At 45.8% G+C, this 25,090-nt stretch overlaps 1 protein-coding gene across 2 annotated transcripts in view; it reads right to left on the bottom strand.

The window, feature by feature from the left end:
- The window catches only part of LOC130524500 (filamin-B), a 35,128-nt gene that overhangs the window by 6,805 nt on the left and 3,233 nt on the right, over positions 1-25,090 (bottom strand). Inside the window, exons 2-36 of one of the 2 annotated variants that reach the window (XM_057030701.1) lie at positions 15,616-15,725; positions 15,411-15,546; positions 15,237-15,334; positions 14,361-14,508; positions 13,683-13,801; positions 13,531-13,605; positions 13,288-13,450; positions 12,256-12,456; positions 12,032-12,169; positions 11,685-11,811; positions 11,428-11,564; positions 10,954-11,147; positions 10,659-10,772; positions 10,435-10,578; positions 7,625-7,748; positions 7,262-7,422; positions 7,082-7,172; positions 6,834-6,988; positions 6,604-6,721; positions 6,098-6,177; positions 5,830-6,015; positions 5,437-5,751; positions 5,147-5,267; positions 4,731-4,931; positions 4,436-4,609; positions 4,157-4,319; positions 3,721-3,881; positions 3,053-3,344; positions 2,821-2,974; positions 2,291-2,480; positions 1,978-2,225; positions 1,501-1,584; positions 918-1,023; positions 638-778; positions 412-540 (exon numbers count right to left, since the gene is read on the bottom strand). In XM_057030701.1, coding sequence (XP_056886681.1) covers positions 412-540; positions 638-778; positions 918-1,023; positions 1,501-1,584; positions 1,978-2,225; positions 2,291-2,480; positions 2,821-2,974; positions 3,053-3,344; positions 3,721-3,881; positions 4,157-4,319; positions 4,436-4,609; positions 4,731-4,931; positions 5,147-5,267; positions 5,437-5,751; positions 5,830-6,015; positions 6,098-6,177; positions 6,604-6,721; positions 6,834-6,988; positions 7,082-7,172; positions 7,262-7,422; positions 7,625-7,748; positions 10,435-10,578; positions 10,659-10,772; positions 10,954-11,147; positions 11,428-11,564; positions 11,685-11,811; positions 12,032-12,169; positions 12,256-12,456; positions 13,288-13,450; positions 13,531-13,605; positions 13,683-13,801; positions 14,361-14,508; positions 15,237-15,334; positions 15,411-15,546; positions 15,616-15,725 — 5,298 coding nt within the window. The remainder of the gene's footprint in view (positions 1-411; positions 541-637; positions 779-917; positions 1,024-1,500; positions 1,585-1,977; positions 2,226-2,290; positions 2,481-2,820; positions 2,975-3,052; positions 3,345-3,720; positions 3,882-4,156; positions 4,320-4,435; positions 4,610-4,730; positions 4,932-5,146; positions 5,268-5,436; positions 5,752-5,829; positions 6,016-6,097; positions 6,178-6,603; positions 6,722-6,833; positions 6,989-7,081; positions 7,173-7,261; positions 7,423-7,624; positions 7,749-10,434; positions 10,579-10,658; positions 10,773-10,953; positions 11,148-11,427; positions 11,565-11,684; positions 11,812-12,031; positions 12,170-12,255; positions 12,457-13,287; positions 13,451-13,530; positions 13,606-13,682; positions 13,802-14,360; positions 14,509-15,236; positions 15,335-15,410; positions 15,547-15,615; positions 15,726-25,090) is intronic. The other variant, XM_057030702.1, reaches the window with a different exon arrangement.

Here is a 25,090-nt window from a genome sequence, read left to right as displayed (position 1 = left end):
GCCATCAACACCATCTTGGTCATAGGGAACCGCATCTTGACCCAACATCTCCTAATATGGTTCTTTGGTAGCACTAAGGCTGAGCAGCGGGAAGGGGGGGCACGGAAATCAGTGGGAGCTCAGTACCATCAACACCACTTGCTGGTTAGGTCATGACCAGCATCACCCTGCAGCTCCATGGGAGAAGATACAGGTCCGGACTTTAAGCTGTGTGTTAATTTACTATATGAAGATATGTGTCCATTAAGGTCACCGACTTGAGCCCTATGCATTTTATATACAAATGTATAGGTTTGAAGGCTTTTCTCCATTTGAAGATGGCTTCTAAACATGATTCAATCCTTTTTAGAGGAGGTTTAATTGGTTTTTATGCCAAACGCTCCACAATAGCTACGCGTTCAGCAAGCACACCTTCATAAGCATCCTCTGTGAACACGGTGAACATGGCCGTCTTGTTGGCGATGCCGTAGCTGAGCCCGGGGCCGTACGCTGTAACGCTGGGACTGTTGGCGTGGTTCACGTAGAACTGAAGCGGGGACTCTACAGAACACATGGACACCAGCTTAAGTTTCAAACACGGTTGACTCAGCACCTTTAACCCTGTTAACATCTGCAGCTGAGGGTCTGAGGATCTGACCTGGGATGTGTGCTCCGTTGTATTTGATGTGCATTTCATGCAGGCCAGCCTCAGTGGGGGAGTACAGCACAGTGACGGTCCCATCTAGGTTGTCTGTAATGGTGGGCTGGGTTGATTTACCTGAAGGCATGAACACCTCGCCTGATGTGGAGGAAAAGGATGTCAAACATGTATGGTATGGAAGATAAACCTGCTGTTGGCCAAATATATCCAATTCGTTTCATAAATGATAGATATATCACATGTGTTTGCAAGTACAATAACGTGGCCCTGCTCTCACCGGTGATTTCGCCCTTCCTGAAGGAGAAAGGTATCACCACGTCAAATGGTCTGAAGCCACTTCCGTTAACGCTGCTGCCGACCGGCTCAAAGCCGTCTGCCGTTACCTGGACGAGACAGGCAGTTTAGGAAGGTGGCACAACAATGAGCACAACCAGCATGCTGCTGCTATATCCAAGCCCCGCCCCCATCATAGATGCACTTTGGAGATCATCATGCTATGGAAAACGGAAGAGAACGAGAATGACACTGCTGCAAAAGCCACCCTGCAACAAAAAAAATAAAGGATCTGCAGCCCCCCCCCTCCCCAGCAGCACCTTTTGCAAAACTCAACACCTGGAATTTTATCATTTGTGGTTTGCTGTTAATAACATCAGCTGGGCCCAGAACGAAGGGATGAAAAAGACGAACGCGTGCGAGGTTGAAGAGCAGTCGCCAGCGTGTGTGGGAATCTCAGATCTTCAGGTTAACAGCAGTGGCATTAATGACCGGCACGCTCATAACAGGGACGTGTTATCAGAGCTGAGGTTGGCATACAATTATGAATGTGAGTGCTTGCGTGTGTGTCTGTGGGGGGGGGGTACCCAGGGCTGGAAGCCAGCTCCAGGGGGGGCAGCCCGTTGCTGTTGAGACATCTGCTCTTGCATCACTGGGACCTCATCAGTAGCCTGAAGACATGATAATAAGGGTCAAAACCTGCCTGTTTTTTTATTTCATATTTTTTATATTATTGTTCCTCATAACTAAGCTGTGATCAGAAGTGGAGGGAAACATGGCTGCGGTGGATAAACGTCGGCTTTGAGGGAGAAATCACACTGACAAGAGTCAGGCCCGTTATCCTAATATGTGCGTTTATACCAAAAATAAGTAAATAGACCAACAATAGTGCAGAGAGCATCATTTGCATTTAAAGGAGGAGCCCAAGAACATAACTGATTGTGTTTAGTGCTAGTAAAGTTAGAGCATCATTTCCCTTAATAAAATGATCTTTTTATCTTCAAGAAGGCTCCTTAAGATGAGAAGTGCTTCATGTAAGCGTTGACTTTGTACCAGCCACTCACCATAACGTTGAAGGGGCTGTGTGGAATGTTCTCCCCTCCGAAGCGGACGTAAATCACGTAGTTCCCGGGTGCCGGTGCCGTATAGAAGATGTCGAAGGTGCCGTCCTCATTCTCCAGAACCTTGGCCTCCACCTCGCTGCCGTCGGGCTGAACCACCACGCAGCTCACTTTTCCTTTCCCAGCACCCTTTGTGTTCACCACCATGCCCAGCTCCTCTCCAATTGCCACTCTGGGTCCCACACCGGGACCTGCAGGATATTTGATTAGAATTTCCGCAACTTTCAGGAACCGTATTCGTGAGTTGGTCACCCACCTGTGACGGTGCACTTGCTGGCATCTCCAGTCGCTGTGGCACGAACTCTATAAGGAGAGGCAGGAGTGTCGTCTCCCCCATACCTGATGACGATGGTGTAGCGGCCCGTGCGGTCAGGAACATAAGACACGCGATACGTCCCATCCCCGCCATCTTCTATACTGGGCTGTTTCATTTTTCCGTCTTGGTCCTGATGGAAGAGAACAGAAAAAAAATGTTCAAATGAGATCCATGACATGGGTTTCAGAAAGTGCAACAGTGAACTATTATGTTGAAATATAACTGTAGTAAATGTCAATCCGCTATTACACTATGAGATACTGGATCATATGTAACATGAATATAGAGGCCTTTAACTAACTTTATTATCAGACTATATTCTGTTATACACCCTTCTTGCTGAAATAAAGATATTCGAAAAATCCAAATGAAGGCTTCAATAAAAACTAGAGGCTCTTTAGTGATGCCTTTAATTAACTTTATTCTTAATCAAAACAGAATTGTGAGTGTGTGTATTGGGTATTACTGACCGTGATGAGCACACTCAGTTGGCCCTCTCCCGCATCCTTTGTGTCAATGTTGAACTCAACAGGGAAGCTAGCAGGGACGCCGCTGGTCAGACCTGGGCCACTGGCTCGCACTTTACTGGCATCGTGAGTTGGTAAAACCCGGAACTTGAAGGGGCTGAGGGGGACCGGTCCGTGGTGAGAAAGAAATTCCAGATCCACCGTGACATTGTTAATCTGCAGTGGTGATCTTTACCTGCGGGGTACATCCTCCTCCGCGTACTTGACAGCCACAGAGTACAGCCCCTCCACCTTTGGCGTGTAGGAAACTACGTGTTTCCCATCGCCACCGTCTGTAACCTCCACAGCCTCCCGGACCCCTTTGGGTCCAGTCACATCCACAGCCAGCGGCGCCACACCTGCCTTTCTGCAGTCCACTGTGAAGGTTTGTGGGACTTTGGCTCTGACGTTCGATCCCACACCAGGACCTGTAACTTTGACCTTACTGGGATCCACTACATCTGTAACTGGGACTTTGAATGGACTGCCTGTTTGGAGCAGAAAAGTAAAGGCGTAAGAATATCATGTAAAAAGTCTAAGAATGACATGTAAAATAAGTCAAATGACCACCAAATAACACTAACGGTAGCATTCAGAAAACCACAACAGTACAACAGGAAGTTGTTAAGGCTCCAAGCGGAAGCTTCTGGACCCAGATAAGCAAGTGTAGACAAAGACGTGTCTCGTGCTGCTTATATGAATGCAAGACTTTTCTTAAAGTAACTAGAGATGTGAGTGTGTTTGGAGTCAAAGACAGTCATAAATAAATAAATAAATGCAGTGGATACACGTGGTTTGAATTAAAAGAGGCTAATGACCATTAGATCAACTAGCAACCCCGCAAGGCTAAACATGTTCCCTCACCAGGGATGTGCTCTCCTCCATAGGTGATGTTGATGTCGTACAGGCCGGCACTGAAGGGAATGTACTCCACGCTGCAGCTGCCATCTTTGTTGTCCTTGCAAGACATCTTTGACTCAGACGGACCTTCCACAGTGATTCCAAGGCCCCCAATACCTGCCCCTCTGATGATGGGTCAATACAACAAAACCAGCATGACCAACAGGTGCAAATTATTATTACTTATGACATCCGTCTATAGGAAACACTGATGTGATGATTGTTAGTGGAGTTATCACCCGTCTCATGTCATACATGCAATGTTTCAGGTTCACAGAAGCTAGGACATTGTGCCAATATTGGGCCAATGCACTGATTCTGATGCACGTGTCAAATCCCAGCAGAAATTTCTCATGTTGTTTCACTGCCATTCTCAGTCTCTTTGCTACCTACAGTATACCTTGTAATGATGTTGAAGTTGTTGGTATTTTCAGTTAGGGCGTTCTGGAGCCCGGGTCCAGCTGCCACCACCCGAGTGGGGTCACATCCCTCCGTCACAGACACCTTGAACGGGCTCTTTGGGACTGGAGTGTCATCATAAAGAACTTGGACAGTATGTAGACCTTAAAAACACACGCGCACACACACACACACACACACACACAGACACACACATCATCAGCCAAACTGATAAGTAATTACTCAAATACTGTTAAAATGATGATCATTCCAGGATTACCGTTCTCAAAAGGAGTGTACTCAACACTGTAGGTGCCATCTGCCTTGTCAGTTACAGAACAGTCTGTCAGCACTCCGGACGGGTTCCTGACCTCTGCTTTCACGTGGTCTCCTCCATTCTGGGTCAGAGGACGGGCGTCCACGGTGAAATCTGTAGTGGCCTCTCTGAAAACAGCTGTGCGAGACCAGAAAGGAATTAATGAACAAGCTGCCCAGCGTCTCTGAGTGGACCGCTCTTTATACTGGTGTTCTTGGATTAAGCCGTAATCCTAAATGCTTGTGTGGGAATACTGAACCTTGTCCCTCCACTCCAGGTCCAAACACTTTGACTTTGGAGGTATCAATAGCAGGATCCACCATGACTTTGGCAGGGAACCCTAAGACCGGCTTGCCGCCATACTTCAGCATCAGCGTGTACATGCCGGACATAAGCGGGATGTAGGTCACTGTGTAGGTCCCGTCTTTATTGTCCAGCACCTCCGTTTTAGCTTTATCACCTGCACAAAAAGGTCCAACACTCTTTTCCCTCATATACAATTCATAGACAATCTACAAAAGCCAAAGAGAAGAAACTTTGGTCTCATGACAGCACTTTACGTTCAGATAGAGATTTTTACAAGTGTCCCTTTTAGTTCTGGTTGTAAGAACACGTCTGTAAAACGTCAAGAGCAAACAGATGCAATGGAACAGGAAGGGAAAAACTGGGACTTACCAGATCTGCCTGGTTTAGAACTGGCGGGGCTGGCTGGTGGGGAGTCCAGTGCAGCTTCAAGGCTGAGTTCTCCTGGTCCAGCCCGGGAACAGTCCACATTCACCACACTGGTCTCCCCAACCTGAACACAGACACAAAGACAGAGCTGGGTTAGAACTTTTAAAATTGCTACGGTTTTTAGTTTCAACAGTGTTTAGTTAGAAAATGATTTTTTTTCCAGAAACGCAATGAAATCCTCCCCACACTCAGGAACAGAACACACTGACATCGTTTGGTCTGCAGATCCTTACCTTGGCCCTTTTGAGGCCTGCCCCAGATGCCACGACCTTAGAGGGATCAAATGGCATCTGGATGTCGGCCTTAAAAGGAGAAGAGGGAATGTGGACATCTTCAAACAGGATGTTGACCAGATATTCTCCAGGCTCAGTAGGCAGGTAGGAGACGGAGCAAGTCCCATCACCGTTGTCTGAACACTCAATCTTGGCCTCTGTTGGCCCCTCCACGGTGAGGCCCAGACCCCCAGTGCCAGCTCCCTTTGTGTCAATGGTGAACTCTGCTGGGCTGCCCACCAGACCTCCCTTCAAACCCGGGCCAAATGCCTTCACCTGGAGAGGAACGTCACAAAAGGTGTCAGCTTTATATCTTTTCGGTGCACCTCCCTCATTCATTAGATGAAGTATTACCTTGCTTGGGTCTGGAGGCAGCTGGGCATCCACAGGGAAGGGACTTCCAGGTACAGTGTGTCCATCATAGGACACATTGATGGCATGGACTCCCTCCTCTATGGGGGTGTAACGTACCACCCTCACATCTGCTTTACCAGGATGAGGCTCCACTTTACAAGGTACCACCTTCTGGTTGGGACTTATCTAGCAACACATGTGAAGGGATGAAGTTAGAAGCTTTTCTCAATGATCCCAGGAAAAGCAAGGATTAAGACCCAAAACTCACCATGTTGACCTCAAGGTGACCCTGCCCTCCTGCACCCTTTGTGTCCACCACAAACTTCTGCTCCTGGTTGACTTCCACTCCTGAAAGATATTAAATACTAATATAATTTAACTGATTTTTAATAAACAAACTATTATATGCTGACAACACCTTCTTAACAATGTGCAACACACCTATTGGTGTTCCCATGACAACACATTATATCATCATGCTAGTGAATTTAAGTGTCATCTTTTTGTATGAATACCTCTGCCAAGAGGTCATGTGACAGTTTCATTCAAAATATCTGAAAAACTTGTGACTGATTTCTTTATTATGTAACCTTGATTTCTGCCTTTATCCATATATAGATAGATGTAGAGAGAGATACAGATGGGGGCCTACATCTTCATTTCGACATCCTATAAAATATAAATAGATACCATACATACACACATGCACACAGGTGAAGGGCCATTTCCTATTTATATACATCTATACATGAGAACATGTCATGGATTCCTTACGTCCATCCAGGTTGTCCACGTTGACCTTGTCTAGATCTAGTGGAGCCGCAACTCCAACTGTGAAGGGGCTCTTAGCAATGGGATCCCCCCCAAATGTCACCACAATCGTCAGCTCCCCCTGCAAACCCACGCCAGGTCATTAAAAGATGTCCGACAGAGAGAGACGTCACCCGCCTGAACATGCTGACCCTTCTCTTTGCATCTCACACGTCCAGCAGAAGCTGCCCTACCTGTTTAGCAGGCGTGTATTTGACAGTCTGGGAGTAATTGTAGTTATCAATGATGTCGAAATCTTTGACGGGGGAAGAGAAGGAAACGTCCACTGCAGCTTTACCAGCTCCTTTGGTTAACACTGTGAAGTGAGTTGGCTTTCCACTTTCTATGCCTGAAACAGCAGAGACACAAATCATTCAGGTATGGATGTTAAACTAGTTCAGCGACATAGAAATGCATGCGTGTGTGCAGAGGTGCATCCTACCTGTGCGAGCCAGTCCAGGACCCTCTGCTTTCACCTTTGAAGCATCGTGTGAAGGATCAACGTTAACGTGAAAGGGGCTCTGGGGAACTTCCTGTGTGAACAAAGAGATTCATCAGAGCAGTCCGACATTCAACATGATCTACCCAGAGCCTGAAATCATCAGTGTGTGTGTGCATGTACCTTATCAGTAAAGAGGACTTTGATAGTCATCTTTCCAGCAGCAGGAGGAATGTACTTGACTGTAAATGTGTCGTTGGCGTTGGGGATGATATCAAAGTCCACGTCAGCCTCTCTGTCACCGACCATATTGGCGTCACATTTGATACCCACGCTGACGTCACCTAAATATGCAAAAAACAAAAAAAACTGTTTAGTCTTCTCTCAACTGACACCAACTCCCACAAGGGGGCGCTGCAACGTAAGAAAGTATTTAATTTTAAAAAAAAATCCCTGACAACCAAAAGTGTTGTCATCAGTAGAACGTGCACTGGGAATTCTGGTAGGATGCGGACAAACAGTGGACAGTGGTGCTGTTTGTTTTACCATCTCCGGCTCCAGAGCAGTCCACTGTGAAGTGTGTGGGTTCGTTGGCCTTCAGTCCACTTTTCTCCACTCCAGGACCAAACACCTTCACCATGTGTGGGTGGCTCCCTTTACCCATATTAACCTACGAGAGGAAACAGGGTTATATAGACAAAGTTGACCCACACAGGTCACCCATTCACTTTCATCGGTCCTCCACTCATCACTCTTTATCTTTACACTATTGAAACGTATAATGATATATTAAAGTAAATTTCAGCTCCTGTATTCACAAAATTTATAATAAACCTTGATAAACATAAAAAATAAAAAAAATCTTTGCTAATTCTTGGTTGTACAAACATGTTAAAAGTATGGACAGACAGCAGGATGTGCGAGTCTCTCGTAAAACCCACATGAAAACAAATTTAAAAGCTTTAAATTCTGATTTTCAGTCTCTCCGAAGCAGCTTCGAATTCAACATTAAACCAACTGTACTTTATATATAAAGTGAGTCAAAGCACAAACTGATCCCTGATAGATGATTTCAGGAGGAAATACATTTGAAGAAACGAAACAACACAATTAAATATTTAACAAAATGCAGGAATTTATTTTGAAATCAGAATAACTGGATTTAGCATGAGGTAAATATCAGGTTCTGGTACAGCTGGTGGTTAAGGTCAGTTTCAGTCAACATGTTTACAGAGATGCGCAACAGTTTGTCAGCCATCTTCCAGGATCTTTTTTTATTTATTTTTTTTAATTACAAAGGCAAAAGAATTTGAAATTCCAAACCTCCCTGAAGGTTCTTATTTAAGACTCGCGCACGCGGGTGTGTGTGTGTGTGTGTGTGTGCCCGTTAGTGCCACAGTTCAGATCTTTTATTTCTTTATGTTCGAGCTCTGAATCATCACAGTGCAAACAGAAAACCTCCCTCGTGTTTACAGTTAAGACCATTTAGTGAGACTAAAGGGGGAGAGCGAGCACCTGTGGGTGGCATCAGTTAACCTAAAACATGATATTTATGATATTAAATCCTCTCCAATTGTGTTTTTGCTGCTTCCATTTAGAATTCTACCTGACGCTCCTGGATTGGCCCAGACACGTCCAAACCGGTGTTTTTATTTGGATAAAAGGGGATCAACATCTTCCATTTTAAACTGGGTCCCAGCAGTGCAATTGGCTGGGAGCACTGGGTGTGGATGTTTGAGCAAAAGCCTGTCCAGAGCCAGGAAGCGCACTACGCAGCGGTGGAATCACAACGGTGACATCAGCCTCGACACGAAGCGTACAAAGCAACACAACAAAGCACTCCAAATGCTGGACTCCCAACCCTACTCAACGTTTCTGAACATACTGGCGGCTCGGCTTGACGACCCCAGAGGGTAAAATTATCAAGAACGGAAGACTGCTGACAAAAAGTTAACAATTATTAAAAAGCCAAAACAACTAAACATGATGAAATGTGGTTACAGTGCAAAGGTGACGTGTTTGTCCGTTTTGAACTCGAGTGAGATATAGAAAGTGTCATTTAGAAAAAGGAACAGCTGAGATTCACTGATCTGAACCGACAGCAGAACAAAAACTCTTTAGACACCGAAGCGTCAAACTCTCAATCCCTCCCTTTGATCGACCTCAGCAGCCAAACAGCCACAGTTGACTTTTGTTGTGTAGCAACACCAAATAACTGAGCTGATCTGAAATTGTTTCGTAGCGCTTCCCCCTCCTGACGTCTAGGTTACATCAACCCTCCAAAGCTTTAAAGAAACTAGAAATTAAGATGACGTTCCCAGCAACTAGGCAATGAGCTTTCAATGTCTCAGCTTTGAAGGAGCGGTCATAAAAATGGCTTCCAGCTCAAATTCAGCTGATTTATAAGCGGGAAGGTTCAGATTAGTGAAGCTCAGGTGTCGCTCAACAACAAGAACAACAATAACAATACAGTGGTGCAGGTAAGTTACAGTTACAGTGCATGTTCAGGTGTTACAGTGCAGAAAAGACCATTTTGTGCAAGTCAACATTAAAATAGGATTAGTTAAAACAAATGAGAAACATTTTCCAGTAGTGAGAGGAGCGTTAGAACAGCGGGAAGCAGAGAAGAGTGAATAAAGGATTAAAGTCATCCACTTCCAGTTCATCCAAACACACCAACATGTCAGTTGCAAATGCAGTTTGATTGACATCTTTACACTCGCGTTCAGTCAAAAGAAACACTTTAGGGTGTAAGTCCCAACCCAAAGCTGAAATGTGTTAGGAACGCAAGCGGCCTACAAATGGAACACTGAGGTGCCCGAGCCGCATTAGAACACAACGGACCGGCTCCGTCCAAGCAGGGCCCGTATGTTCTAAAACTACCTGACTGGATTCTGAGCTGCTTTCTAAAGTACCATCGGTAACATCCGACAACAAAGGGCAGAGAATTACGTCAATATACATATTAAATGTTCTGCAAAACATTGAACACCAATTTGTTTCGTCGTGAGATGAATCAAAGCTTTAGCCAACAGAGCCAAGAGAAAATGGAGACTCTCCGACCCAAATAAAGCCAAAGCCTGCTTGTTCTTTAATTCAATGATGTCATTTACTGCCATGTAATTAAGCTAAAAGCTGTATTTCTCCTCAGTGTACGTCACAATGATAATTAGAGGTTTCTTTGGGGTTTGGGGGTCTTTAGTTCTGGCCTGGATGGTCATCGTGGAGTCTGACTGAACAATTTCAATTCTTTCTGCCTTAAAGAGAACTTCTGACTGCACTTCCTGAGCAGAGTTTGGGGCTCTGGGCAGGTTCCTTTCTCCTGCTGTAACCAGGTGCTGTGACTGGCTGCTTACCCTGAAGGGGCTGTTGGGGATGCTGACTCCTCCCCAGGTGATGGCCAGGGTGTGCTTGACAGGGGAGGCTGGCAAGTATGAGCAGGAGTACAGCCCGTCACCTTTATTTCTCACCTTCACCTCCACCGGCAGCCCCTCTGCATCCTGACGGACGGAGAGAAGACATGTGTCGGCATGGAAATCACACAGGAGGAAAAAACAAAACCAAGGTTACTGAGCCACACTTGGGCCATGATCTTCAGAGGTCCCTTTCCAGCATCTTTGGCACTGACAGTGAACTCGGCAGGCTGGTTGACCAGGCAGCCGGTCTTCTGGATCCCTGGCCCGAAAGCCTGGACCTACATGTGAGAGTGGGCTACACTAAATTATTGGATTACATGGCTCTTTGCAGTGAGGCTGGTGATGAATTTTAACATTAAAAAAATCATCCCATTAACAGATAAACTGATCTAAATTAGCGTTTTATACATAAAAATAAAAATCCCTCGATCACTGCTGAGGTTTGGTCATCACACTGACCTTTTCTGGGTCGCTGGCATTGTTGTCGGGGATGATGTGGGCCATGAACGGGCTGTGTTCAATGTCAGCGTTGTCACAGGTAACGTGGACGGCGTATTCTCCGGGCTCTGTGGGCCAGTAGCTGACATCGCACGAGCCGTCGTTCTGGTCCTCACACTCGATCTTGGCCTGAGAAGGTCCCTCAATGGCAAAACCTGGAGACAAATTAGACTCAATTTAAACTTCCACCTTCTAGACAAGACCCAGAGCAGCTTGATTATGTGTCACACCATGTCTCTTGATTTGGGGAGGCCGTCAGGGGCAGATTTCTGCTGTTTGGGGTAAATAAAACACTAGCTAAAGCTAAATTAGCCTTATCCAAACATCATAATCATCCCCATTTGACTAACTTGACTAAAACCCCCTGGATGCTCTAAGACTGCCCCATTCCTTTTGAATGGGCTCCGTAACGCTACCATGAAAGCAGAGACTCACCCAGGACTCCGACATCAGCGGCCACAGACTCCACAACAAAGATGGCAGGTTTACCCACAATGCCTCCCTCCAGGCCTGGACCCCAGGCCCGGATCTGCTGAGGCCCGGCCTCTTCACCCACTGTAACCTCAAATGGACTGAAGGAGAGAAAACGGAAAATTCAGCAAGAGCTGGAGGACACAATTCGGTATTCTGGAGGGGCAGCGATGTAAACTCTGCTTTAGACATAAATGCGTCACACTGCAGAGTGGTTTCACCTCTTTGGGATGTGGGCGCCCCCCCAGGTAATGGACACGGTGTATTTTCCAGGGCTGCTCGGCCAATACTCATAGCAAAAGGCACCGTCCTTACTGGATATCTGCTTCACGGGCTCTTCGGCACCATCTGAACACACCCACAGCAGGCAGGATGTTAGCGCACATGCACAGTTTAAGTTTATCTTCATTGTGAAGAAAAGCAACAGGCAACATCACAAATGCACCATTTTCCCATCCCAGCTGGCCATATTGACTTCAAATATTTGCAAATCATTGTAACATTTAAAAAAAAAAAAAAGAAAAACGGCGTTACTCGACGAGTTTGAGCGAAAAACGCAAATACTGACTTGGGCCCTTGATGAGGACCTTCAGGTCTCCGCTGCCGGCGTTCCTGGTGTCCACCTTGAAGTCACCGACCTGTTTCACCCGCATCCCTGAGGACTGCAGGCCGCGACCCGATGCCCTGCAGGCCCCCGGCACACAGGCTGCATAACCAGGAAAATGGATCAGGAGGGTGATGTGAGGATGACGGCATGCTTCCAAATGAGGTAGCGGCGTTAAAAGCCCTCACCAGGTCCGACGTCCACATTAAAGGGGCTCTTGGGGACGCCCACGCCTCCAAAAGTGATGGTAACAATATGAGTGCCAGCCTGGCTCGGCCGGTAGGTGCAGCGATAAACTCCGTCGCCTTTGTCCTCCATCATGACTTCCACGCTGTTTTGGCGGCCCTGTGGATCTCTGATCATGGCGGTCACGTCTCCCGTTCCAGCTCCTACAAACACGGGATCACCTTTAAAGGCTTAAAACTACAAAATAATCTGTCCAATCTTTCCCATATTTTGATTGTCAGCCTCTGTTATCTTTTTGCCGTCGACCTTCCTGGCTGACCCATTTTTCCATGTTTCTTTGGATTTTACATGATCCCTGGCCCACCCACCCCTCCTCCTTCGCTGCATTTGGAAATAAAGAGGAACGTCTGGTCTGTCTAAATGAAACAATACTGAGCTCCTGCTGAGTAACATTAATAGAACTAGCACAACATACAAATCCCAAATATGCACATAGCATCAACAGAATAACACCAGTAAGTCCCTGATAATCACTGACTGGGGGGAGGGGTCTGTTCTTACGACATGAGTGACTGAAGGAAAGAACTCTTTGTTGACTTAAGGCAGTGGCTGAACACGCCCTCACCTGCTGTTCCTTTCTTCACAGCAGCCACACAGGAAGTAGTCTGGCTTTTTACTGAGCTTCTCATATTGACTCACTTTATTTATGGGAGTAAATAAAGAAAATCTCAGACTACGTGACCCATGCAGAGAACCCTTGTTGTGTTTTTACAGTACACCTCAGGTTCCTCCATGAGGTTTGTTTCACCTTTACAGCCTGAATGCAGTCCAAAAGGCAACAATGCATGAAAAACAAACCTACAGATAAAATTAAATCTATCAGAAGCATCAGGGCAGACCATGAATGATCAACCTTTCTGTAAATCTACATTAAAAACCTGCTATAAGATTTAAACTCCATAAAGGACGTTAACCTTGGAGAGAGCATTTGGGTGCTTGAACCACCTCGGAGGTTTGTTCAGTGTTTCTCTGACCTGCGGTGCAAATCTCAAAGTAGGTGGGTTTGTTGGCAATGTTGCCCACGGGTTCAATTCCCGGGCCTTTCACTGTGACTTTAGAGGCGTCTCCAAGCGCCTTGTCCACGTTGACTTCAAATGGACTTTTGGGGATCTGCTGGCCTGCAAACAGGACGGTCACCTAAGAGAGAGAAATAAGAATAAGAATACCCATGCAGAAAATGCCAAAAACACATTTTAAAAGAGGTGCGGGGTGCTTGCCTTGTGAGGCCCGATGACTTGAGGAATGTAGGTGACGCTGAACGTCTTCTTGCCCTCATTCGGTTCCACTTTCAGCTGCTCAGGACACACAGGTGTTACCTTTAACTAGTAGTTATGTAAATTGTGGTTAACACCGATACCGCGGCGTATACCTCCTCTCTGGTGCCATCGGGATGGTCCAGGTAGACCGTGACCTGACCCTGACCGGCACTGAATGTGTCCACCGTGAATACAGCAGGACGCATCACCCTGTTCCCACTGGGTTCGATGCCTTGAAGAGGGCAGAGATGCAGCTTAGTGACCCGATACAATCATCTCAGTCAGTAAGGTTTTCTTCCTGAATCGATGTAAAATCTGATTTTTTTTCTTGTATGTAGCTCTTTCTGAGGCCCAGCTGATTTGTCAAAATATAACTGATAAGTCTACCATTTGTCATTGTTACAACGAATAGAAATAATGCTGTGATTAATCATGATTAATCCAGAGGGCCGCCATTGATTAATCCGATTAAAGACTATTTCATAGATTAATCATTGCCATTTCATCCATGTTCATCTTCATTTGTTCCCTAAAGGAGCATGTGAGTTTTCTCCTGATGGGAATCTAAACCTGAGGGCTATGATGTAATGGAAGTGGGCTGGTGGAGTGTGTAGAACATTATTAGAGTCTTTTGTTTCAACCAACAGCTGCTCGCTTCCTGTTATTGCCACATCAACACAACAGTATTCCTACAAGCCAACCAACCAACCCAGAGAGAAAACCATGAAGCTCTTATTGTGATTTCCCACAATCCTCATGCTGATATTTCTCTCCTCAGTGTTTGTGTGTACCTGGTCCATATGCGCGAGCCTTTTTGGGGTTGAGTTTGGGCTTGAGCGGAGCTCCAGGCTTCAGTTTGGCTTTGGGGAACTGCGACAGGTAGGTCATCACAGATTGTTCGTCCACGCTTGGATCAATGATCTCCTCTGGAGCAATCACCTGCATGTGCACACGGTCAGGGTGTCATTAAAAGGTATTGTCTTCACTTCTAAAGCAACATTCTGGCCACCAGCCAGGCTGATCAGTTTTGTCTTCCATTGCCTCCCGTTGAGTTGGCCGTTTTCCCCACTTCCTGCATGAACAATCAGATCCGAGGGGAGATTTTGTGGTCTACAAAGCATATTATGGCACAGACAGACTGAAAAGAAAGTATAAAAGCAGTCGGTAAAGGGTGTTTTCAGGTGTTTTTTGTAAATTTATGACTGTTTATTCTAGAAACTCCTGGAGGACATGAGTCAACTGACAGGAAGCGGCACAAAATAATACAGGAGTGACACAGAATGTTGAGCTCGTTTGAGATTAAAAAAGTTCACTCTGAATATGAAAGAATTTATACTGCGTTTCCTTTTTGGCTAGTAAACCGGTTTCCTGTCCCATTAGCCATCAGGAAACCAGACAGCATCTAAGTGAGATGCCAATGCTGACCTTTGACCTTTGCAAAAAAAAATAAATAAAATCACAACTGAAAAAAAATCTACGCTATCTACGCTAATCTATCTTGATCTCATGTGCAGAAAAAAGGGCAGAGGAGATGGTTGTTTCCAGCTGAGGTAACGTCCAACAGACTGGGGCCAGCAGGCCACGAGAGGAGGCCAAATGACGCACAAACCAAAAGGCTTAGATAAGACGGATTCACAGTCTGGCAGGGTCTGAGTGGCTGCTCTGACCTGGGGGATGCCGAGCCAGTCATCAGCCAGCTGCATGGCTTCTGTGGCATTTTCCACTGGTTTCACTGGATCCCAGGTCTCCCAGTCAGGACACAGCCCTACAAAAGACACACAGATCAACAGTGTGAGACACTGCTGGGCAGGCCTGAATGGACAGAAGACAACCCCAGGTACCTGGTGCACAGCTGTCAACCAGTGCTCCCAGCGCTTTGCCGTTACTCCAGTCCCGGCTAAAGTTGGTGATTGGAAGATCAGGAACTTTGTTCTGGATCCAGCCCAGAAGACGCTGTTTAGGTGTCTTTGATTCTGCCTGAATTTTAAAAGAAATCAGTATTTGTTTGCTTTTTTACCGTTTACTTAGAAACTGCCGCTTAGTTACCTCTTCATCCTCCCCCTCCCAGGCTGGCATGGAGATGGAGTAGTGCAGGATCAGTGTCCAAATCAGACCCAGTATCAGCTTCAGATTCCCATCCACAATGGCTTTGGAGTCTGTGGAACACAGGTGAGGTGAGATTTGTGCTCTGATTCCCAGAAATCCCAGAAATTCCCTCTCCTGGAGGCAATTGTTACCAAATGCTTTTATTGGAAATGCCGACAAGTAAAAAAAAAAAAAAAAAAGCTTCTCTGAAATAAAAAGTACAATTTTGATATTTTAATTTAAAAATCATGCAAGATGAAAAAATGAGTTCTTCAACTGAAGGGAAACAAAATGTGCATGTCCAAACATTTGGACCTTTATTAGATGCACACACTGAACTACATATAAATGTCTGCGATGTGCTAGTTTTAACAGATAGTTTTGTGCTAGTTTTAATTTTGCAACAACGCCGAGGCTCTTTGCAAAAAGGATGTGGAGGCAGCAGCCTGGCAATGACCACAAACGCAGCGCGTGTCGGCTTCTCACGGAAGCAAATGGAACAGAAACGGGAAGTGCATGAATTCTGGCTAGGGCAGGATGGAATAGGATGCCCTCAAACACCTGACTGAAGGTGCCAATCACTTTCAGAGCACTTGGCAGCACGAAAGACCCATTTACTGACTTATAACTGAAAATGAGCGAGAAGGTGCGGGACTCCTTTGGACTGCGTCAGTAACAGAAATAATGCAAACGATCACTGCAACATCAGGCCGGTAAAGCTGTAATGAGTCACTCCTGAGTCATAAAAAGTACCGTAATAAACACGTTCTCACTGTCTCATTCGGTTACATTCATGTCATCATATACTTCAGCCGCTACTCGGTGCCATCGCATGATGGGGAATCAAAACAAGTAGCATAAATTATGAATGCAGCACGTTGATGGAGGGACTTATGTTATTGATCAATGCAGACAGATATTAGTGGGTTTGTTTCAGATTAGAGTTTGGAATTAAAAACAGTTGGTGACTCGTGTGGCGCTCGGTCTGATGGACCTCTAACGTTCCCCTGAGGGCACCGGTTCAAAGAGATAATTAGCAGGATGGAACGAGACTTTTAGACTGCCCTCCCTCCTCTGCAGATGTCAGGCAGTGACGATGGTGACCAGGGTGTGTAGCTGTTGCTGGATGATGTTTCGGGTCTATTTTACAGCCCTCTGCTGTGACTGCCTGGCTGCAGCTTAACTGCCACCGTACCAAGAGACTCCAATTGGGGCAGGAGGAGTTTGTGCATGTTAAGTTTTCTGAGATGCGCATTCCTGAGAATTTGTAGCTGGACATTCTCCACCCTCCTGCCATAGATGTGTAGGTGTCCGGCTATTTTCAGACACAAGCGCGGTCCTGAGACCCGGGTTGTTGTCTACATAAAGAAAAGGGCCAAGAACTTAGCCCTGCGGGACCCCTGCACTGGGTGTCAGAGTGGGGGGAGACTTGTTTGACAAGATCTCCTTAATCAAAAGGTAAAGGTTGGGCTGTGTACCTAGGTTGGACCTCATGGAGAGCAGTCTTCGGGTAAGAATGGTGTCAAATGCAAAGTTATAGTTCACAAACTGCCCCACTGCGACCTTTCTGATTATTTAAAGTGAACAACGTTCTCGCTGATCCAAGCTCCATCAGTCAGACCCTGATTTTGTTACTGGATTAATATTTACATATGCTTTCATATGGATTTATGGTTAGAAAACATTAATCCTTGCAGAAAAGGTAGGCCGCTCACACCTTTTAACATCAATAATATCAAATAAGCAGGGATGTGGTCAATGGAATTATGTGCAGTATCAATGAGCGTACATGAACAGGGCTGCACTCCTCCCTCCCCGCTCTGTGCTTGTGTTTGGTAAATTTGAACCGCGTCCTCACATTTTCAGCGTGTGCGAGTGGCAGAATTCAGCCCAGAGTTTCTCACCCTGCTGCCATGTCAACGCAGCAGCTGTGGGCCAAAACATGTTTCAGCAGCTCGTGATAAGGTGGAGTTCTGGGAGAGAGCTGCCTCGCCCACAAAGTGACACAACACTGTTAATGACAGAGCAAAGTCTGACACACACACACACACACACACACACACACACACACACACACACACACACACACACACACACACACACACACACACACAACACACACACACACCACACACACACACACACACACACACACCACACACCACACACACACACACACACACACACAGCGGAAGGGCTGCCCAATCCAGCCCGTTACATTCTCTCTACCTTTCACCAGACAGAACACCGTTGTATCTGAATATCATCACCGTTGTATCTGAATATCATAACGTGGGCTCCCAGATGAGGGTCCTCCTCAACAACATTTTATAAATAAAGGGCTTATTTTTCTCCCAAGTTACACTGGAGAGGGGAAAAAAGGAGGTAGCAGGAATGTAGAGGTAAAACGGAACACATAAGAGAAAAAAAAAGTGTTTAAGGATATCATGCGTGCTCCTGCCTAACGGGAAGGAATTTACAAGAGAAATAATAGACAAGTCACAAAAAAGGCAGCCGGACAGATAATCCCACATGCTATTAATCAGATTTGGCATGTCTTCATGCTAAGCGAGCGTCCAGCATTAAAGGCTCACTCAAGAAGCTGATCCCTTCAGCATCTGACGAGACAATCCCTCTCGTTTATGACAGGGCTCAATTTGGCCATAGATCCAGTCACAAAAACAGACCTGGGCGAGACTGTTAGCCAGACTGTTTCGCAGCAGATACCTGCTGCTCTGTTGGCCGGTCTCCATGGAAACACCACCAAGGCAACAAGGACACAAATGGAGCCCTGGGGGATGGGCAGGGTTAAAGTGTAATACTAGGAGGGACAAGGAATGTCTACAAGGAGAGAGAAATTGAGGGAGAGAGATAAAGTTGTGTGTAAAAGGTTGACAAGGCTGAAAGTGAATACCTGTCTTATCAACATGCTCCACACACCCACACAGGAAGTTGCACAATTGGCCAAGAGCTGACTGAAGGGAGTACAGCACCTGACCGGTGTGGCTGAACATCAGGCCCAACTGAAAAGCAGCCATCAAATGGCCAATTAGTGTTTGAGCTGGTCGCAACGACAACTGTCCATGGTAGATATTGCCGGGATGAGACCGCTTTTGCCTACTCTTAAGGTGCTACACATCCATAGCTTGAGATTTCTAACAATAAAAGACTAAAACAGAAGTTGGTACGTGTCAAGGCGTCTAGATAAACTTCATTAGACAGTACGTCTGATACAATAATAAACCAACTGAAATGTTATAATCCAATATTTTACCCTTTGAGGGCTAAACTCTCCACCCATCCATCCAGGTGCTCTGGTTTTCACATGATGTCAGAGCCACAAATCAGAGCACTGACCACCTCTGTTTGAACCCACACACGACTGGTTCCCTTCAACCCAATGAACCATGTCAGGAATCTGAGGCACACACACGTGCCCTCCCGTCCTTCCTTTGGTAACAACAGCCGCTTCGTCACCCAGTGACTGCATCACATCTAAGAAAAACACCAGGTTCTGCGTCTTAACCAGTAATTAACTACTGCGCAGGACAGTCGATGCCTGGGGCACCAAGGCAGCCAGTAAAAGAGAGTAAGTCATCTGGTTAAGACACTGTATCAATATGAAGTTTTGATTGGAGATTTGAATCTGACAAATGTTACGTGACAGGGCCGTGCTTTCGATGGTTGGTGATGTTCCCCTTTTTTCATCTTTTTCAGGTCACACATCACCACCCAAAGAGCAGACAGTGGAATTAGCTACTGTTTTTTTTCATGACCATCTTCATCATCCACTTCCTCTTCTTCTACCTCTTCCTCTTATCAACAATGACTTCTGGGCGAGGCTGAACTCTGAGTAAAATTATGAGAAATGTTACACAAATCTATTCAGACCAACATGATACTTCCCTTTATGGTTGGAAAATATCAAAAACCAAGCCCACTTATGTTTTGTTGCTGTTGGAAACGGCGGTACAGACGGCCAATTTGTCTGAGTCAAAATGTCACAAGTTTTAAAGTCTGACAAGAAAACAAAATGAGTGTTGTCAATGGAAACAACATTCTAACCAAACTGCAGTGAGAACATCTGGGGCAAGGTGGTGGAAATGCCACAGGACAGGAGGTACCTGCACTCATAAACAGGATGTGGAGCTACTCTGTATGTATGTGTGTGTGTGTGTGTCCTGAACCACCACACACAGACAGATTCTTCAATGATGAGATCATAACCACACCCGTGCATCCCCCAATTCATCACAGACACCCACCTCCCTTACTCTGCAGATGGATGGGGGCAAAGAAACAAAAGCACACACACACACACACACACACACACACACACACACACACACACACACACACACACACACCACACACACACACACACACACCACACACACACACACACACACACACACACACACACACACACACACAGTCTGCAAATACTCAGATTAAATACAATCATAAACACATTTTTAACCTGAAACAGCCATTTAAAGGCATGACATCATTTGGGCTGCTGGGAGTCTGATGAATCAGTAAAGACCATCATCACTATAGATTCTATACCAGCGCTTTGGAAACTGCTGTGTATCACCGACACTCCTGATGTAATAAACCTCTGAACAAAACTCCCAAATTCCCTTCTATAATATGCGACATGCCATTATTCATTCTTGTTTAAATGATTTATTTAAACAATGTGGACGACTGTCATATGAAACACAGAAACTGGGAAAACACTGGGATCCGGGTACGGACGGCAAAAACTAGATGTTGGACTGGAACCCACGTATGTTTCTGATCACTTAAATGCAGTTAAGGCCCCTAAAGGGACTGAAGCCATTTAGAATGAATGGGTTTTCCTCTTCAGGCTTAATGTGAACCATCTCCACAGGTCGCGGGCCCCCCCACAGAATTCAGTTGACACTCCCAACACCGTCGACCCAGCAGTGATGTCACCAAATGACGCATTGCTGTAATATTGGTTTACCAGCTTAACAGAAGTCACATGAGTCATGTACCAGCAGCTGAGGGGGGCAAGTCCTCCAAAAAACCCCAGATTAGAGGCACGGAGAACGAGGCCTTTAATGTGTTCAGTTTGGTGGACGAGAGCCCAGCGAGGTGCTGACTGCATCGTTGAGTCGCTTTTCAATCTGAGGTTTGGTTGGACTCAAACAGCTGCACACATGTAGGGAGACGGATCAAAGCGCTGGAAAACTGACGCCCGAGCCTCCGGAATCACCTCAAAGGAATGAGAGAATTTAAAAGAATGATAAAAATGAGTGAGAGAGATTTATGGAGGACGGTGGTCGGTGGGGAGGCTTTCACAGACTGGAGGAATTATCATTACTGCTAATATGAATTATTTGATCACTCCAGTCCGACAACTCAAATAAATGAGCGTCGTGAGCCCGGGCTCATCAGCACGTCTGCTGGAGGGATGATGAACGGGGGAAACAAAGCAACAAGATCCGTTTGATGAATTCATAGACAATTAATCACCAGCTGAAGCTGTTTCCTCCCAATTTGAGCCTCTTCAATAACCGTTTACTGTGAGGGACAAAAGGCTACAAGCACAACGGCTGCAGTCTGGAACAGAGCGGAGCGGCGTGTCACAAAGCCAAACTGCTGGAGGTTCACCACTCGACAGTCCAAACACACACACACACACACACACACACACACACACACACACAAAGCTGTTGGGCTCGGTTCCATGCAGTCTGCTATGTGCACATCCATGAGTACACGAGAATGATGTAATGGATTCTTTCAAGTAATAAGACTCTCAGGGTGATGATCATCCATTACATCATCAGCAACATCGCTGTCGTCATGACCGACTCAATGTACACATCCTGTCTGGTACACGTCTCTCAGACAACAAAGGTGCCAGTGTGTCATTGCCCGTCCAACATCAAAGACATTTCAGCACCTGAACACAATGGCGCTGCGCGAATCCTAGCGATCATTTTGCTTCGGAGTGACACGTGGTTGCATCAGGCAGCGTATTGAGGAAGGAGGGCTCAAAAGAGACATCGCCCAGACCGCTTTCACCCACTTAAATGACCTTTTAAGACAATCTCATGAATCACAACATGACACGATTTTGAAACAGCTAACAATATTGACGGACATCGAGGCGCACGTGCACAGTGAGCTTTGGAGGAGCTCCTTTGAAATGCCATATCACAATTCAGATTCTCTTTGTAAGTTCAGCCACATCGGCTTCGAACTGCATTGAAAACAGTGAAAAAGTCTCCATCGACGCCGCCGTCCCGTCATGTTTTGTGTCAAAACCACTTCCAGGACCGTTGGGTGTTGCACTGTTTTTAAGCTTTAATGAAGCAAATGCCTCACTTGTGACCAGATCAACAAATAGCATAAATGCTGTAAATGTTTAGCTGCTCGGAGGAACTTTTCAACAAAAGTCCTACTGAAGGAGGATTTCCTGATGATTATTTTTGGGAGATTGCAAGAAAAATCTCATCAGTGAAAGCAAACAGAGGACATGAGGAGGTAATTTCTTCGCGTTTTCTGCACAGATGGTTTCACGAGTGCCTCCGAGCTCTGGTTCTTGTGGTGGAAGCCGTAACCTGAATGCAGTTTTGTTCTGCACTCAAAAATGTGTTTTCATTTCCACACCAGAAGGCTTGTAGAAAACTTGAGACAACTTGGGAAAAGGAGTAGGAGCAGGAGTGTCTGTGCATATTTGGGACCAAGTCGAACAGTCCGGTAAGCCACGACGAGAGGATCTTTGACAATTAGTGGAATCAAAGAAACAAACTCCTTTCATTTCCCTTTTCCTTCTTTTGCTGCACTTCAGTCTAACTGACTTCCCACCAAACCTGCTGCCGTGCCAACGTGCCCACATTAGAAACAGATTGTCAGACGCTTCCCAGTTTAGCAGCACCAACATTTTAAAAGCTGTTTACAGCCTCTAATGTTCATGTTCAGCTGGAGAGTCAATTGTCCGAAGCAGAAGACTGGCAGAGAGCTCTGCGCAGCATCTGGGCTGAAGGCAGCCCCGTTTTTCTCAGAACTTGATTAATGACTACTGGGGAGTTGTTGGAGTCAGATGACATCATCACACGTGATGCTGTTTAAAGCTTCAAACAACCCCCCCCAAATGAAAAAAAAAAACTTCGGTCAACAGTCATTAAGGCCCCATCCTGATTACTGCACTCACCCGGCGATGTCTCGTCTCGCTCCAACATGGGGTTCACATTAGTGGTTTTGACGGAAACTCTTCAGCTGCTGCTGATATAGATCACCATCCAATTTGGTCCGCGGGTTAACGTCCCCCTCGAGACAACTCACCAAATTACTTCACCTTCTAAATACCTCAGGACCACGGCCAACACGGTGTAATCACCAGACGGCAAAAACAAAGATGGCAGAGCTCACGCCTGTTTAACGTCGCCGTGCGAGCGAACTTTACGCTGCTGTCAAACAAATGCTAGCCGCAGCACGCCAACATCTGGACCCCAAAGGTCAGCCATGTTGAATTCAGCCTCTCATCTACTTGCTGATAAACACAAAGCCTCCACGGCTGAACACAATCCGAAATGACTCCAAGGGCGCACCATAAAAACCCAGAGACTATTCAGCTTTATTAGAAAGCACGTTACAATAACTGCACTCTTTGGCACCAAGACAGGCCGAGAATAAGTTTTGATCGATGTGGCCTCTGCCGTTCACTTACAGCCATACTAACCTCACCAAGGCAACACAAAAAACACAGCATTTGCAAAACATGTGATCATCTAAAAGTGCCGGTGTCGCAAAAAGCACTCAACCCAGTTTATTCGCTTTCCATTGTTTGAGTTAAGCTAACGCACATCACACTAATCAATGTCTGGATAATAGACACGTTTCCGGGTCGGTGTGATTTCTGATGAGAAAGCAGACAGCAATCAGAAAAAACAAAACAAAAAACCTCGACCCAGTTTCGCTAACCGTCTTGAACCAGTCTTCCTGTTTCCTGTATGCCACCACACAGAAGGCAATAAACCTCAAGACAAAATATACAAACAACAAAGCAAAGATACGAATTTAAAGAAGAGATTACAGAAAACTATCTTTTGTCCTATATTTTCTCACAGCCCCTAAACGCAGCATGAGGCTACTCAGACCTTTTTGTCCTCTAAGTGACTCCATCTTTCACACTTTGTTTACCAGCGTTGCCATGACAACAGGTGGAATGCGCCTCTTCTTTTGTCTTTTATGCCCTACTTGTCAATTACTTTTATGTGTGTGTGCATTTCTGTGTGTGCGCGTGTGTTTTTGCTCCGTAAACATTAAGCCTACTGAAACGGTTTTTAGCCTGACGAAAATGAATAACAGATCTGTGCTGCATTATTTCCCAAAGTGAATTCCTCTAAAGAAGTACCTCCTGTTCATTTTGACAGGACACCTGCATATTAATGTTCAGTCTTTACCGTACTGATTGATTTGAAGTTAACATTTGAACTTGGGTCCAGAGTGTAACTACGTTTACACAGCAAGTTTATTTTCTGACACCACACGTTGGTGGTTTTGGGCAAAATATGAATTACGTAAAAGGACTTTAGTCTTGAAAAAAACCCAAATTAGGTCATGCAGGAAGGCATCTGTCTGAAAGTGCAAGTTGTATTTCAGGAGAAAATGATCCTGTTAGAGTGAAACCAAACATCCATCAGTCTGCAGAATCCTGTGGCAACAAAGGAGTGACAGGGTGTGTGTGTGTGTGTGTGTGTGTGTGGGGGGGGGGGTTGTGAGCCAGTCCAGCCTTTTTCACACTTGGTTAATGTGTCAGAGTTCAGCAGACAAACGGAGTGACGACAGCCTGGAAACGCATCATCGTCCACACAGGAAGGAGCCACAACTTCTAATCCTGGGGATTCCCATCAGCTGCAGCCCCTCACAGCCTGCAGAGGTCAAAAAACAGCTACCTCACCTTAACAATAGCCCAAATTTAATGGCAATGCGGGATGTGAGTAACTTCAATGGGATTTAATAATGTGAAAGATGACAGAGAGGAAGGGGGGGCGGGCAGCCACGAGGTCGAATACTCGGATTAGAGAACAACCCTGCGGAACTCGCTGGGCCTCTAATGATCACAATCTCAGTTAGAATCACACCTTCATGTGTGGAGAACATGAAGTACATACAAGTGTGAACAATAATGAGACTAAATGTCCGCACGTGTGTGTGTAAGGGGTTTATACCCCAGATCAGCACAGTGATTAAACACTGTTATTCTTCCAATGATACAGCTCACCTGTCTGCACAAGCGTCGAACCAACGCCCTTGTTGCACAACAGGTCCACACCCTTGCGAGCACACACACATATCGAGTCCTTGGCCTTCATCCAAGTAGGCGGATCACCAAGGCCAGTGTGTGATAATCTCACAGTGATAAAGTCTCTCATACAATTCCTTCTGACTTTGC

Source organism: Takifugu flavidus, chromosome 4, assembly GCF_003711565.1.
Source record: "Takifugu flavidus isolate HTHZ2018 chromosome 4, ASM371156v2, whole genome shotgun sequence".
Classification (NCBI taxonomy): domain Eukaryota; kingdom Metazoa; phylum Chordata; class Actinopteri; order Tetraodontiformes; family Tetraodontidae; genus Takifugu; species Takifugu flavidus.
This window is presented reverse-complemented; position numbering and strand designations above follow the sequence as displayed.